This window comes from Pipra filicauda, unplaced genomic scaffold, assembly GCF_003945595.2.
Source record: "Pipra filicauda isolate LSUMZ 115617 unplaced genomic scaffold, ASM394559v2 scaffold119_size3216105_pilon, whole genome shotgun sequence".
In the NCBI taxonomy this organism is placed as follows: Eukaryota; Metazoa; Chordata; class Aves; order Passeriformes; family Pipridae; genus Pipra; species Pipra filicauda.
The window spans coordinates 811,403-828,654 of NW_024103651.1; the positions used below are offsets into that span (position 1 = coordinate 811,403).

The window sequence follows — 17,252 nt, forward strand, 5'->3', positions numbered from 1 at the left end:
TCTCTTGTTGTGTTAAGTCCCAGAGAATGAAAGTCTTGCTACCACGTTAAACTGTGCTGCCAAAGTCCCACCATAACAACCTTCTAAATATGAAAGGACACAAAATTCATCACACATCTGCCTCCTTGCCCTGAGAGGCCCTGAGCACCAGCAGGGACAGTTCTCTGCATGCACAGAAGTGCCCAAGCCTGCACAGATTAGGTGCCTGGTTCCCAAATCCAGAAAGTGGGTGGAGCAGCACCTCTATCCCCTCCGGGGCCTGATTCAGCATGTGAGCTAAAACACGTTGACAGGATTTGGCCCCATATGCAAGAAAATGTCAGTGCTTTGATTTTTTTTTTTAATATGAGAGGAAGGGTTCAGCTGATTTATGATACCTTACAGGTTAGAGTGGCCTGTGGGACAGTGAAGGAGTTGGGTTGAGCAACCCCCTAGGCTGGACAGGAGGAATGCCCAGGCTCCCAGCTCTTGGGGAAGTGCCCCAGGAGGCACCTCCCTCTGCAGCTGTCCTGCTGCAGAAAGGAATGCAATCTTTTGGGTTATTACATAAAGATGGGTGTGGGCCCTCTCCGCTGGCCACCTTTGAAAAGACAATCTGCGTAGCAATTTGGTAAGAGGTGTCTGCCTACAGTGAGATGTTGTGATCAGGCTGGGCAGTTTTGCTGCTTTGGCTCCGAAGCATGGACTCTAGGAAAGGAAAACTTTAGATGAAGTTCTGGGCTATGAGCAAGAGCTCTAAAACTGCTTTTCACCCAGCATACAGCTCTTCTGGGCATTGTGACATGCCTGATTCCCCCTGTCCCGTGCATTGAAAGCATTGAAAGCCTGAGCATCTAACTCAGCATTTTAGATGTTATTCAGCGGATGGACAAAGGCCCTAAAAGCTGGGTGTAGAGATGCTGAAAAATATCTCAAGGGAGATACTCCTCCTTGGTACTTACCATGGTGTTTAACTTACCAGAGCAAAACTGTTCAGGCCTGACATAAGGTTGTTTGTTACCTGGGGCTGTCAGGCTGAGGTCATCACTGGGAAGATGTTCAGGTATCTGTAGCAGGTGATCAGAGTCCAGAAACTTTCTGTCCATTGTGGATAGATACTATTTAGGAAGTAAAGGTACATCCTGTAGGCCCCCTGAATTACTCAAATTTGGATGCAGTAGGCACATCAAGTCCATCTCACTAGTAAGTTACCTACTTATGGGATGGATCAAGGAGAGGCTGGAATGGATGTTTAACAGAAGGCATTAGTGAGAAAGGTACTGACAAAAATAGAGCAAAGGAGGAATGAGGGGAGCCTAGACATTGCTGCAGCAGAGGAATGAGTAGGAACATACCTGAAAAGCAAAATGATTTACTCCAAGCCAGACTTAAGGTGGCAGTTCCACAAGTCAGGATGTTGGGTAGACACGTGTGACCCACTGCATTTAGTGGAAGCCCCTTGGGGCTAGAGTGAGCAACATGTCTGCCCTGTTTGAGACAACAGGCTCACAGAGTCTTTCTAAGACATTTGAGTTTCTTGTGTTCTGTGGGAAATCCAGCAGTGATGCAGCAGCTGAATTGCTTCTGGGCTATATCAGGATCATTTTCAATGGGTAGTACTTGCATGCTCTTCAAATATAAACTGGTAGCAATGTTACAGCAGGGGAATTCCCTCTCAGTAGATCCAGCTTCAAGAACCGCTGTTCTGGGCTACTTACTGCTCACACAGGGAAAGCAGCTGATGTATTTGTGTCATCTCCTTCTCTCAGTCATACAAGCAGGTATCAAATTTGCCTGCTGGCTAGCTTCCAAAAGAGAGGGAGATGGCTCTTTAAAGACTCTTTCATAAAAATAAAAAGTCTGATCTCCTTTTAAAATTAAAAATTGATTTATAACAAGAAGAAAAGGGTTGCTTTTGTCCTCTAAAAATGATAAAGATAGTGCTTGGAACAATGACTGAGAACACTCTACAAGATGTTTCTTACAATACAATAACTGATCAGAGGAGGGAGGATAGAAAGAAAATAAAAAACCTTCATGAATATGTATGGAGTCAGTAGAACCCTGCTTTGATTTGAAATATTGGTGGTCTCTTTTCCCATTCCCAGTACCTATGGTAGATTTACATGGGTAATTTCTATCAATTATAATGGGGATTGTAATGTAAATCCCCTATGCCTCAGTGGGAAAATAGACCTTTTGGTTTTCCATCAGGAGCCTGTGTGCTTTCATTAGGAACACGTAACATTGCAACAGGAAAGATGTACAGGTATTTACTGATACAATTTGTCCAAGTTTTCACATGCAGTTTACCATGATGTAAAGTTTTTATTAAGAAGGAAACAAAAGCCACCAGCCCTGGTTCCCCATTATGGTCTTTTAAATACTGTTTCCGGAAGCCCACTAGAATATTGGATTCTGATCAAGAGAGAGGGCTGGGTTTATCTTGAGAAGCTGACTAGTCTTTAAACAACTGAGAAAGCACTGAAGGAAGGATGTTCTATTAATAAAACTCTCCTAATTTCCTGGGACTCCCATTTCGGGGGTACCTGCTTGTCTTACTGAAAGGTACAGAGTTATGCTATTAAAGTAGTCTTGAAATTCATCCACCTAAAAGTCTACCTCTAACAGGTGGGTAAAGGGTATTGGTGGAGTCAAGGTGAGGGATTCTGAGTAATCTGCTGTAAAGCTAAAGATAACATTATTTTTTTCCCTCTCTCCCTATAACAATAGGCTAAACACTTTATGGACCATTGAAAAGGTAAAATCCTATCCATGCCCCAAGGAACTTCCAGTGAATAGACAGTGTACAAAGGAAGGGTGAGATCAAACTAGGCAGAGTCCTGCTGAGTCAGAAACCTTTTTGTTTCAATTGGAGACTCACAGCCTGTTTTCCAGATAACTTCTTAGTTCTAAAAGGTTGTTTTATTTGCAGCTGAAACTTCAGAGAGGTGAAGCCAGTGGTGCTATTGCATTTGTATTTGCTCGATTTGCAGAGATTTTTGAACTAGTCCATTTATCTCAGTGCAGTTTTAACATGGATGATATCTTAAAATACCAAAATTTATAGTGTGGACAGTCTAAATATCTGAGGAAAGGAGGAGAGTGACACCCAGAAGATGTCAACAATCTTTAAGGGATACATCAGTTCAGCTTTACAAGTAGCTCACTTTTGGTGCACGACCATCAGTTTGCTCAGGTCTGATAGATGTTGCTTTAGATCTGAAGGACTGAATGGAAGGAGGTAGAGAACAAGTGCTTGGGAAGGGAGATGTGAGGATGGAGGGACACACTGGAAGAATTAGGAAAGAATGGTAGTGATTTAGAGGTGGCCAGATTTTCAGCCATTTCAAGTGAGGATTGAAGTCAGGGGATCTCTGTGGGTCTGACATCAGGGAGCTCTGATGAAAGAGCACTAACCCAAACCTAAAATGATATTTGGCTGGTTTGGCTTCAGAGGAAAGCAAAAGTAATAACTAAAAATGGGAGGATTTATGAGTGGAGATTAAATGAGTTGCTTATGTTCACTTTATCTGGGTAATGATTAAAGGGCACCTGATAAGTGTCAGGCTATGGAAGAAAAAGGAAAATACACTCTCTGAAGTCCACATGTGACACCAAGTGAGGTGATTCTTGTTAGGTCCATTTGTACCTGTCCTTGTAAAATGATCATCCCTCCTCTTGCATGCTTTGATGAGCAGTAAAATACCCATCAATTTAAATGACTGTAAGCATATTTTGAAAGGAAGGGAGGTGCATCCCATCTGGCCTCAGTTTCAGCCAGATACTGCTAGGTGTTTTGTTGAATTTTGAAATTTTTATTTGCAGCATTAAAGCTGGGGATACAGCTATTTTAAATTAAAGTGCAGGATACAACTATCCAGATAAAGCCCAAAATCTGTCAGCTGTTACAACTTGTCCTAATTCAGGACCTACAATGCAAAACTTCTGGAAAGCAAGGCAGTAATAAAGGCAATGCTGAGGACTAGAAGTATGTAAGTCAAGCTAAACCCTAGTAAGAATTACTAGAAAAAAAGAATGTCTTGAACTACTGTATTAATTTTCAAAGGGAAACTGTGGAAAGCCCATCTTGTAGGTCACAGTGCTGGAAAACATATCATAGAAAACAATCCCACCCTAGCAAACAGAAGGGCAGATTTGAAAGCTTTCTTTGCTGGTGGTTCTTTTCTGTCCTGTTTTTTTGGGTATTTTTATTTTCATTCTCAATTGTTCACATGGTAAAGAATCACATGTAACATTCAAGCAGTTTAAAAATTCCTAGACCCTCATTTGATGTACAGTATTTTATTACACAGAGTGTCTTCATTCTTTGTAAGACTGTTCCAGGAGATGGACTTTTTTGTATGTGTGTGATAAAGTGAGCATGTTTATAATGAGGTTTGGTGCTTTTGTTATTCAAGATGAACCAGCCTGACAATAGAGAGCCCTGCTGTGAGGAGTGCATTGTATTCAGGCTTTTCTCCAGCCCATGTAACATTGCATCCCAACTCTATATGATTGCACATGTTAGTAACTGGATAAAAACGAGTGGCCCTTTCCCCTGAAAAGGGACCATGTTGAAAATTACTTGCTTTCTTGCTTTGGATCTAGTTTCACAATCTGGTATATTGATAATAGTTTCAAACACCTGCAGCTAATTGTTGTTTGGGTGGTTTTGTGTGGGTTACATGATCTTTTCCCCATTTCATTCCTCTCTCTTTCAGGAGAAATCCCAATGGTGAATTCATCAGTTGGACCAAACTGCTGTACATGTAATTGCCAGTCAACCCTGCAAGCGATTCTTCAAGAGCTCAAGACCATGCGAAAATTGATGCAGATTCAAACAGGTACAATGTCCCATATGTGTTTATCTGTGACAAGCATCTAGTTGAATATGGCCAAGCTCGTTGCAGGGGTGTTGAACTAGATGATCTTTGGAGGTCCCTTCCAACCCAAACTGTTCCGTGATTCTATGATCTTCCTCTTAGGGAATGGTCTAATAAGACAGAAGTCTGTGTGGGCACTCAGGAAAACTTGGGACTATTTCCTGCTCTCTTGACACGTTGTTCAAAGTCAGATTTTCACAGGTTTCTTGGAAATGTAATTATTAGTTCTCAGATCCTTACCTGTAACATGGGATTTTATCTTACAGGAATCGTTTAAGGCTAAATTAAAAAAAAAAATCTAATGTGATTAGATACTCTTGTAATGAGAGCTCAGTGGGTAGGTCAATATGCCGTAACCACCCCCAGTTTGTTTTCACAGTGCTACTTAATTTGTGATTTGCTCACCAGTTCACTAATCTGAGCAGTAAGAAAAATGAAATTGGAATTGTCTAGTTTTCTGCTACGTTGGGAGCTGAAACAGAACAGTGCAGAGCCAGAAGAGCTCTAGAGCCAGCAAGATAATGAGACCATGGCAGGTAGGAGCTAGGTAGGTCATCATAGGCTGCTGGGAAGCTAAAAATCACTGTTAATACTAATAAAGAGTTGGACATGTTGGAGATTTTTTCAGTTGACTTGCCCATCCAGCATAAGTGATGGGGAGTGGAGCCATGGCGGTTTTTCTCTTAGAGTGGCTGGGTAAGACCTCTGTAAGAAAAGGGAGTGTTGAGTAATTAACTGAAACATGGGTGGAGTGAAGGGCTGACTAAACTCCTTGTCTCCACGGTGTGTAATGTTTGAGTGAGTGATGGGAAGGATCAGACAGGTTTTGTAGTATCAGTTGACATGCATAAAAATGCTTTTCTAGAAGTCATCAATTTACAAAGAAGCACACAAAGGCCCAGTTTTACAGTCTTTGCTGGGACGTGGGCTTCTTTATCACTCCAATTTCATTGAAGTTACATTGTGATTGAAAATGTCTTGTGAGTGACAGCTATAGGACTGGGGTTTATGCCAAAAGAGCTGGCTCCTCAATAGCAGGAACATATCTTATTTATTATGTATCTACAGAGTAAGTACCTTGTTAATTCGTGAAGCTCTTGATTCACTGGGAGTGCTTCATATTTTCTGAAATTATAGTTTTGCAGAGGAAAAAAAATCATTTGGCATTTTTGTTGCTAAAAGGAAAAAAAACCTAAAATGCAAACATGTAAGCTAAAGTGTAGTAACTTGTTCTGGTGTTCAAACACCCTACTGTCTTAATTACGAACTACACATCACAGTCTTGTAAGTCCTTGCCAGAAATTAAATATTCCAGAAATCTTTTAATAAACAGTATTGTAAGGTTTGTTTTTTTCCTCAGGCTTTGTAGATGAGGACTTTTTGTAGCCCACTCATAATTTGAATGAGTGTGATCTACATGTGAAGCACTTCTGGCTTTTTTTGTTTCGACCTTGATTTTAGTGATTTATCCACACATATAATTGTATCTTGATAGCATTCTGCTAGTGAGTGAGTGAGGACTCACTCACATTGATTCAGGTTCAGGTTCAGGATTGGTGCCTTAATTTATTGTGAATACTGGGAAATGCAAAATATTGAGATATATAAAGTATGGTTTCTTATATTTCAGAGGTAACACGTGTCAGTTTTTGTGTATGAGCAAAACAAACCAATGCAACTTTGGGTTACCTTTTTTCCCAGAAATTAAACTACTGAATAGTGTTTTCACTCATTCTTGACATAATGGTACTTGAAATGTTCTTGCTGAGCTAATTAACTTGGAGACCACAGTCATAAAAATAACTGTAATTGCATTAGCACTTGTATTATCTTACTTTATCAAGAAAAGATCTTCAAAGACAGTGAGATTCTCAGTCATTCAAGAGGGTATGCAAATCAATCATCACTTAAGTGCTTCATGTCACCAACCACCCAGTGGTCACTAGGAGAAAGAACCACGTATTCCTAATTTTCCTAAAATGCTATTTATCACTATGTCTTGAAAAGCCTCATAGTATAGCTCACTGTCATTATTCCCATTGTGCAGATTGGAAAATTATGCCAAGGTGATAAAATGTAAGTGTTTCCCCTGCACCAGCAGTCCTGGAAGCCACACCACTTACCCAGAAAATAAGTTCAGTGTGTCGGCGGTTTAATGGTGCATCTCTGTGATTATAGCTTTGCTTTTGTCTATAAAAGTAATGCATTACTTTCTTTCACTCAGTTGGGACTCAAAACAGACAGCAGCCTCCTGTTCCTCTGATTTGTGCACAAAAGTCAACAATATCAAGAAAGAGAAATAAAAAGAGAAAACTGCCCCTCAAAACTATTGAACCAGTTGCAATGAGTAAGAAACCCAGCGCTGCAGAGAATGAAAAGAAGCTTTCAGCAAACTCAGAACGACTGAGTCTGCAAGCGATTGAACCCGCCCCAAAACCAGAAGGCCCCGTTTCAGGATTTGGAATTATCCTTGAATCGGCTTCATCAGATGTAAGTTCAGGTTTTAATGCACAGGATCGCAGGATTTTAAAGCACTAACTCATTCAGGAGAATCGGTACTCAAATCCCATTGATGTCTCTTCCCACTTTTTGTTAGAATAAATAAGGAAATCTTGGGTAGGGGTGAATGGAGATGTTAGGGTTAGATGAGGGGAGTGCTGATTACAAAGGTTGGGGTTTTTTTCCAACTTTTATGAGTGTATAGTTCTTCCTTGAGTTCAAAGCTCCAGTTCTTTGTGCTTGTAGTGGGAACTTCATCTCTCCCACTGCCAAGAGCCACCGTGAGGTGAGGAGCCGTGAAAAGTGCTGGATGTATGAACCATTCACAGCCAGTCATTGCTGTTGAATAGTAACACGTGTGCCTTTATCCTGCCAAGGGGTATTTATGTGCTCTCATGCCTGTCTGATCCCACTGGCTTTGGGGCACTCCTCACCTCTGTAAACTTCATATTCGGTCTTTGCTGAATCCGGTCATTTAGTCTCCATCACTGTGGTTGCTGGATGAGGGCCTTGACACTGTTGATGATGTCGATGATGTGACTAAAGGGGCCAAAATTTGCCTCTCTAAAAATGTCTTCTTTTCCCATGTAAAATTGCAGTAGGCATATTTCCTTGATTCATGTACACAGTGATAGAAATTTCATGTATCTGGTGGCTGATTGGCTTTGTTTAATGACTAAATTGATGTCATCCGAACCAGTTCAGCGACAAGTAAACTGGTCATTACTTTCTCTAATATATTTTTAATTTTGAGCAGGCGCTTTCCAATTTCCTAAGTACTATGAGCTAGAAAAACATAATTAAATTCAGTATTAATAAGCATAAATGAAAACAATGTAGCAGATAATGTTCTACCTTTCTGGAAGAGGGAACTAATAATAAAAAAGAGCTGTCATAATAATTCAGTTACAGAGATGCAAGCCACACCGCTAATTAGGTTGCAGTCTCATGCCACAGAGGCAGTGTAGTGATACAGAGTAACTAGTTTGATGCTTTTTCAGAGGTTTTCCTTTTGTAGTACTGGGCTTAATAATGTTTGAGGGAAAGGTTTGGGGAGGGACTGGTAATTTATCTCCAGTCTGCAATTTGTGCTTATAATTTTTCTTTGCTTGTGGCACTCTTGTCAGCTTGAAACACGGTTTTGAAAACAGTTTTGTACTTGCGATGGAATTTAATTTGGCTTTATGAATGTGTTCCATCGCTGGACACGATTCTTTGTAGTTGCCAATTTGACCTAAGGAAAAAAAGAAGAGAAAACATGTGGCTCATAAATCAGGCCCTCATCTGCCCACCCATGCTTGGGCCCCTGCTTGCCACAGTAGTTGCTTGGCTAAATTTACAGAGCCAGAACCCTGAGAGAAACAAATTGATTTTGCTTTGTCTTTGGAAAGAAAACATTTGAGTTCTGAAAACAGATATATTTAATGTGAAAATAAAATGTGACCCTAAACATTTTGAGAAAGCTAAAGAAAGTCACTTCTGTCAGAATGAATGGCAGCATTATCTTTTTCTATTTATTCATAAGTATCTCTGGTGTGCTCATGACCAGCATGTCTGAATGCCTGAAAAAACTGAAAGACACTTTACACAGCACCATGTTCCCTTGAGGATATTCCATGGGTTGTCTGTAGTGTGTGCTGTGTCATGCACCACCACTGCTGCCGCTCCTGTTTTGCCAGCGCTTATTGAACTTTAAGAAACATCCAAGTTTAACGGGTATAAAATTGGAGCTGCCAAAACGAGTGCAATTAGTTCAGACCTGCTGTGATGAAATACTACTGCTTACAAAGATGGAAAAAGTCTTTGTGAGACCAACCCTTAATCTGGCCCATGGATCAGAGAACCTGCTTTTTAAATGTAATGATCTGTTACTCTTAGTTAAACGTTCTTGTGTTTGTTCTACTGTTACAGTATTTCATTTATAACCTAATAATTTTTAATCTATGTATTACAACCTACTAAGAAGTCTAGGATTAAATATAATTCACTACCTGTTAATTTTAGCACAGCAGAAGCCTTTGGCATTCAGGTCTCATTTGTTTTATTGTACATGAATAGTTTACCCACCAATTCCTTAAGCATGATCATTATCTACTAACAAGTGCTTTTTCCTTGAGAAATCGTATTCAAAGTGATCATAAAGTTCAATTAGTTACTGATTGTCTTTGATTGAAGAGTGGTTTACTACTAAAGGGAAAACAAGAATAAATCATGTTTTTGCCTCCAAATTATTTTAGTGATAAGTTGATTCCTATATTAAGAATAAAATAGCCAAACTAAAATAAAGCTGACTCCTCCATTCTGGTGCAGTGTTAAGGTTTGAGATGTATTTTATGACTGTATTACGGGGTGGTTGGTAACCTGTCAAAGCCTAATGCAGATGTTCTAAAGTGAACTTAGGGAAGACAGAAACCTCCCACAGAGCAGAAGGGCAAAAGCTTGCTTGATCTTGATTTTTCGGTCTGAATACAGGCCATGACAGTGGGGCCTCACAATCATCCTGGCTTTTTGGGATTTAAGCAGGAGGTGTCAGAAAAGGTACCACAAGAGTAACTGGCCTTTGGTGGTTGCATCAATGGTGTGACCAGCAGGACGAGGCAGTGATTGTCCCCCTGTGCTCAGCACTGGTGAGGCCACACCAGTCCTGGGGTCAGTTTTGGCCCCTCACTACAAGACACACATTGAGGGGCTGGAGCATGTCCAGAGAAGGGCAGTGGAGCTGGGGAAGGGTCTGGAGCACAAGTGTGATGAGGAACAGCTGAGGGAGCTGGGGGGGCTCATCCTGGAGGAGGTTCAGGGGTGACCTTGCTCTCTACAACTCCCTGACAGGAAGTTATAGCCATGTGGGGGTCCATCTCTTTTCCCACATAGCAAGCAACAGGACAAGAGAAGATGGCCTCAAATTGCACTAGGGAAGGTTTAGATTGGATATTAGGAAAAATTTCTTCCCTGAAAGGGTTGTCAAGCACTGGCACAGGCTGCCATGGGAAGTGGAGGAGTCACTATCCCTGGAGGTATTTACTAAAGGTGTAGATGTGGCACTTGGGGACATGGTTTAGTGGTGGGCTTGGCAGTGCTGGGTTAAACATTGGACTTGATAATCTTATGGGTCTTTTCCAACCTAAACAATTCTATGATTAGTGAAGATGGTTTGTCTATCCTGGGTGTCTGTCATCCAGGTCATCTTAGATGTCTCCCAGAAGACCCAAGTAACAGACCAGGATACCTTCATCACCATGACAACTACATTCTGGGTTTTGATGAACATGAAATAGAATTTTTCCCAAGCTGTAAACTTGGCCCACATTTATTTACTCTTGAAAATCTTTTCTGTCACCAGAAAGTTTAGAAGTAACATATTAAAAACCCACCTACATCAGAGTATTGTCAGATGTCAAATAGAGTAACTCTGACTGTTTTGCTGGATCCAGCATTTTGAAAGTTCCCAAGGTAAAAAACAACTTTTCATCCAGAACAAGCTGAGAAACTACATGCTTTTAAGATTTTTTTTGTTGTTGTTGTAATCTGCATGTTTTAAGATTCTTCATCCTGACTTCCCAAAGCATTGTAACCTTCATGACTCAACACATATCCGTATCTCATGGTAGTACATTCTTTGAAAGTATCCTGCTTGCTATAACTCTCTTGATACTGATTTTTAAAAATCCATGGGAAAAGAGTTACACAGCCAAATTGTTCTGAGGTTGGCAGCCCTTTCTTCTGTCTAGACTCAAGATGTTTGCAGGTGATTTGATGGGAGATGGCACTTGCTCTTGCTCTGTAAACGTCTTTGAAAATGCACCATCATTGGTGGATATATTTTCATGTAGGAGAAAAAAAGCAAGTTCTTAGGAGCAAGGCTGAAATATTGCCTTATTTTCATCATGACCACAGATTTTTTTCCCTCCTTGCCAGCTTCCAAATAATATTTTAAAAATTTTAGTTTATTCATGAAAAAACATAATGAAGAAATATAATTATTCCATGCAGAAGTCTTACATAAGCATTACGAAGAAAATTCTGCAAATACTGTTCATGTAATTTCTGATATGTACAGACAGGGGCAGCAAAAAGGCTCTTGGTAAGAGGACTTCTCAAAGGCCTTATCTGCTTTGACCCAGAAAGTACTTGAGAGAAGATTCTTGTGAAATACAGTATTTCTTCCCCTCTGTCTCATTTGTAAGCAGTCCTGTAAATCCCTGAGATTTCCTGTTGAGGATTTCTGTGCTGAAATAAGCTGTCTGTCTGACATCATCCTCTTCTAAGGATGCATTTTGGGAATATGAAAAGGAGAGAGAAATGGATGCTCAGCAAGGGTGAGCTCCAAGGGCAACTTCAGACTCATCATCCACCTCTACTCGTATGTGCCATATCTGCACTAGAAGCCCTCCTGGGAAACCATGTGGAACGGACCAGTATCCCTGCATTTGTGCTTCTTGGAAATGCCTGGCTGCCCCACAGCACTTGGCAGTGAAACAAGTCCATTAAATGGTTAGATACATGTCTAAAAGGCGTCTCTTAGGAGCATTGCCCTGGGATGATCCTCTGGGTTGCCATTATTACCAAGTATTGAAAGATATCTCTTGTCTTTTTGTTAGCTGCACACCTAGAAATAATGTCAGTAATTGTTAACTGTTACAGAGGCCAGACAGATTATTTGATTTGCCTTTTAAGGTGCTTATTCACTGATGGGGTTTGATTTCAATGAATTAGGCTGCTGAGGTCCTGAATAGCTGGGAAAAGATCCGTGGTTTGATGACGTGATTGTAAAGTCTCATCAGATGCGTGATTGAAATAAAACAATGTCTTTGAATGCTCGTTTAATTAAAACATTTATATTCTTTTGGTAGCCAGAAGTGCAACTTGCAGAAGGCTTTGATGTCTTCATGCCAAAATCTCAGCTGGACTCTATACTATCAAACTACACTCGCTCAGGAAGTCTGCTCTTTAGGAAGCTGGTCTGTGCATTTTTTGATGACAAGACTTTGGCTAACTCTTTACCAAATGGCAAAAGGAAAAGAGGGCTCAATGACAACCGGAAAGGACTAGACCAAAATATTGTGGGTGCAATAAAAGGTATGTTTTCTGCTTTCTTTCACATGTGTAATTAGAACATATTCTCAACTAAGAAGAGTGTAAGGAGATTAGAATTTCTGACGTGTGTTAGGTCTATTAAAATATGCAGTCTTATTTTTATTCCCTTTCATTCACTTGTTAAAAATAGCTTCTACGGGGACAGCTTGTGTTCATTTTAAGCCAATGATCCTGGTTTCTGAAGTCAGGCTCTAAGGTTAGAAACTCAATGTTCATATAAGATAATTACTTTTTTTCCCTGTGTATCAGAGATGCCAAGAAATCTTGAAAACGTAATGACAGTGTAACTGATACCCTTCAATCAAAATTCCAAGTCTTGCACTGCATCTGACTGTGTCTGCTCTGTAAATTGTTTAGTAGTGGGTGGCTGGATTGGGGAGAGATGGAGGAAGGTAATGCTGGGGCTGAGATGAGTTTGATGCTCATAAGAACTGGTGGTCGTTCTTCTCGGGGAGCACATTTCTTGGTCAGTGTGAGCATCCTGTGCTGGGTGGTTTTTCTTAGTAATCACTGCTTTCTAGCTTCCAAAGAACACAAGTACCTTCAAACTCTGTGATCACAACATATAAGGAGCTAGTATTAGACCAGAGGTTCTGAACTGGATTCTATTTATTTCGAAATACCCAACTTACCAAAAAATAGTCTATGTTGCAAAGCGAAGCTTATTTTAGAGGCTGTGACTCATCCTCAGGTACAGATTGCTTACTTAGGAGACAGAGGGCAATGAGAAGAGTTTCTGTAAGTGTGTTGGCAGCAAAAGGAGGCAGGAGAACTTTTTGCAACCACCTCTCTGCCAACTTTCGGACCCCTCTCGCCATGAAAGAAGGACATTGACATACTGGCTTGAGTCCAGTGGAGGGCCACCAAGACTTACAGTACTAAAACAGGGAAGTGGTGAAGAGTCACAGGTGGAGAGGCTGAGAGAACTGGAGAGAAAATGATTCAAGAGAAATCTTATTGCTGTCCACAACTACCTAGTGGGATGGTGTAGAGAAGATGGAGTCATACTCTTCTCAGAGGCACAAGAGGCATTGGACATATGGAAAATTGCAATGTGAAGGCTGGACATGAAGGCCTTCAGAGGACCCTTCCAAGCTGTTTATTTCTGCAGCGAAGTGTATGTTGTGCCTATGTCTTAGCCTTATACATTTTTACAGAGTAGCTGGCAGTCTTTCTTACAGTTATGCTTGTAATCAAGTTTAAGTCACAAACATTTTTTTGTACCTTCCTTTCTTGAGCTCAATAATCTGCAAAAATCTGAGTCTGATTTCACTCTATCTCATTCTTCATTAAAAGCTTTAATAAATAAGTTAAATGGAAGAAAAAGCATTCAAAATTACTTTTTTTTTTAAATCTCTAATTTGAACAGCACTTGATAAAAGAAATGTTTTACAGTAAATGCAGCAGCACTACTAAAATAGCAGCCATCACCCCCTGCAGGGAGCAATGTTTCTCAGTAGCTAAGCCCATATTAGTGGAGCAAATTCCGAGGCTGCTCTTAACCTCTTTGCTTGAGTTTGGGAGAAGAAAGAGGGGAGTTGTAGTTCCAAGAGACAAATTTCGTTTGTAGTGATACTACTAGGAACTGCTGTAATAACAGTGATCTTTATTGGCATTTACAGTATTGCCCAAATGCTGCTGCCTGATTCCTGATAGGGAAGCCCATCCCTAAAAGCTATGCTGGAATAAGATGCCAAGAGCTGACGTCCTGTGGATCTTTACTCAGTCTGGCTCCAATAGCACCCTTCTTCCCTCTGAGGAGCTGGGCTGTCACACACTGTGGTTTCATTTATTCCAAGAAATAACTGAACCAGTATGAAATCTCTGCAGGAACAACATCATGTTGTTTGCATTATTATCATTAGCACATTCCTCTACCACGTGCCCAGATACCCTTTATTGGCACTTCTAGTCCTTTTCCATCACAGAGATACAAAAGACTACATTCACGACAAAAAAGTGCAGGGAATTTGAAGGAAGGACTGTTTGCTTGAAAATTGCTCTTCCTGTCTGAAAACATTTTCACTGCCATCCTTACAAGTAATTTAATGCTTCTGCAACAGGATGATTAGCCAGGGAGCAATTCTGTCTTTTGACTTTGGGTATTCAGTGGCACTTGTTGAATCAGTTGCAGTGTTTTTCCTGGGCAATCAGCTTCCCTTGTGTGCTGCACCAGTCTTTCACTCAGAACTGAGGAAAAAAAAAAGATGAAAAAATAATCAGAAGCAGTTATTTTTCCTTTATGTTGTTGAGTAGGAATTCAGCCAGTGAAATCCTTCCCTGCAGAAATCAATGAGCTGTGTTCAGATATATAAGTGTGATGTATCCCTCAGGGATCCATACTGGAACCAGTACTATTCAATATTTTCATCAGTAACACAGACAGTGGTTTCTAGGGCACCCTCAGCAAGTTTGCAATGACACCAAGCTGAATGGTGCAGTTGATTTCCTAGAGGGAAGGGGTGCCATCCAGAGGGACCTTGGCAGGCATGAGGAATGGGTCGATGTGAACCTCCTGATGTTTAACAAGGCCAAGTGCAAGGCCTGCACCTGAGTCAGGGCAGTGCCCACTGTCAGGATAGACTTAGGGATGAAGGGATTGAGAACAGCCCTGCAGAGAAGGACTTGGGGATACTGGTGGACAAAAAATTAGATAGGAGCCAGCAATGTGTACTCACAGCTAGAAAGCCAACCATGTCCTGTGCTACATCACCAGCAGCGTGGGCAGCAGGTCAAGGGAGGTGATTCTGCCCCTCTACTCCGCTGTGGTGAGACCCCACCTGCAGTGCTGCACCCAGCTCTGGGGTCCTCAGCACAGGAAAGGCGTGGACCTGTTGGAACGAGTCCAGAGAAGGGTCACAAAGATGATCAGAGACCTGAAGCACCTCTCCTGTGAAGACAGGATGAGAGAGCTGGTGTTGTTCAGCCTGGAGAAGAGAAGGCTCTGGGGAGACCTTATTGTGGCCTTTTAATATAAAAAGGGGGCTTGTAAGAAAAACAAGGATGGATATTTTACCAAAGCCTATAGTGACAGGACAAAGGAGCAATAGTTTTAAACTGAGTGTAGGTTTAGATTGGACATAAGGAAGACCTTTTTTTTGTTTGTTTTTATGATGAGGGTGGTGAGGCACTGGCAGAACTTACCCAGAGGAATTGTGGCTGCCCCTTACCTGGAAGTGTTCAATGTCAACTTGGCCAGGGCTTTGAGCAACCTGATGAAGTGCAAGATGTCCCTGCCCATGGCAGGGGGGTTTGACTAGGCAATCTTCAAAGTGCCCTTTCAACTCAAACCAGTCTCTGTTTCTATGACAGAGCGATTGTTAACACTGTGCAGCTCAGATGGACTAGAAAGGGCAGGTCACACTTCTCCTGCCTCCTTGCTATTCAGTTCCCATTCCTTTTTGTCCACATTGGTCTTCCCTAACCACACATTGAGCAATCAAGGCTCTTTTGCCTTTCATTCAAGAAAAGAACAAACAATTTAGAGAAGAGAAGGAAGTTAACATCCTCACTCTCTAAGACTGCCAGCCTCTGGCTCACTATGCAGGAAAGGAGGGGCAGGAGTCATAATTCCCACAGTGGGCACCCGTGGCAGGTGGCCTGGGGACAGCCTGGTGTCACGGATTGTCCCCAGGCCCTGGTCACGAGCAGGAACTGCAGTTGCAGTCATAAGTCATTAATCAGGTTCCCGTTGTGTCAGGTACCATATGGATTCAGAAGGGAAAGGTTATTTCTTATTTCTGCCTTCAGAAAGATGGTGATTGTTGCAAGTTGGACACTGTGAATGTGTGGGGATGTACTGACTTCTCTAGGCAGCCCTCAGAGTTGGTCTGACATCCTTGCAGATCAGACTGCAGAGGAAAGTATTGCTAATGCCTGTCATGCCATGGTTTTGTGAAGTTGTTAACATGGAAGGAGTTTGCAGGGGGGTATTGCTCTTGGTTCCTTTATACTTAGCAGCTGGCACTGCTTCAAAAGTATGTGTATAAAAATGCTAAAATTGTCCTTTTTTTTGCTGCACATTTCCCCATCCCATTTGTGTGACACTTATTCTCAAGGATTACAAATTCCTTGAACTGGGACCAGTTTTCTCTCTTTGTTTGCCAGTCATAATTGGACACTGGGCTCTGAGACCTCTGACCAAGACTACAGTAGCAATACTAACAGCAATAATATTTTTTCTCTTTCTGCTCTTGTTTATTTTTTGCACACCTCTCAGTTGCATGATGAAAATCAATTGCATCAGTTTCACTCCTTTTATAATGTTATATTTTTGGTATAACATTGTTAGGTTTGCTGTAAATATGGATTTAAAGATAATGTTGACTCTCTCTGTACCGTTTTTACAAAATACAAAATCGAACCTGTAGGATGTTTCTTTTTTCTCTGTAATGGTGCTTTTTTTTTTAAGTAGATTTATAAAAATTCTGTTCTGTCTGGTTTGGCAATATAAAAACTATGATTTCCACAGTGGTAAGACTTCAGTCCTTCATCACTTTGCCTGCAGCCTTAGGAACCTGACCAAGAGGTCACCAAATGACCAGATCTTCAGCTCTCTACCTGTACCATATGGAAGGCAGCATTTACAAGTGCCTGCCACACCTGAGACTCAGTTCAAAGTTCACTATTATTTTTCTGTGATCATTTTGTGTGAAATTCATGAAGACATCAGGTGTAGAACATTTCTCTGTGACAGGCTTTTACATGTAGTAACTGTGGCATTATTGTGATATTTATGCACCCAAATGACTTCTGAATTATGAACTTGTGAAATGCTGGGTTAGGCTTTATTCC

At 41.1% G+C, this 17,252-nt stretch overlaps 1 protein-coding gene across 7 annotated transcripts in view; it reads left to right on the forward strand.

The window, feature by feature from the left end:
• Positions 1–17,252, forward strand: part of BEND7 (BEN domain containing 7) — a 46,886-nt gene that overhangs the window by 14,719 nt on the left and 14,915 nt on the right. For 6 of the 7 annotated variants that reach the window (XM_039386109.1, XM_039386104.1, XM_039386112.1 and 3 more), the window contains 3 exons: positions 4,704–4,826; positions 7,090–7,355; positions 12,215–12,440. In XM_039386109.1, coding sequence (XP_039242043.1) covers positions 4,704–4,826; positions 7,090–7,355; positions 12,215–12,440 — 615 coding nt within the window. The remainder of the gene's footprint in view (positions 1–4,703; positions 4,827–7,089; positions 7,356–12,214; positions 12,441–17,252) is intronic. The other variant, XR_005565365.1, reaches the window with a different exon arrangement.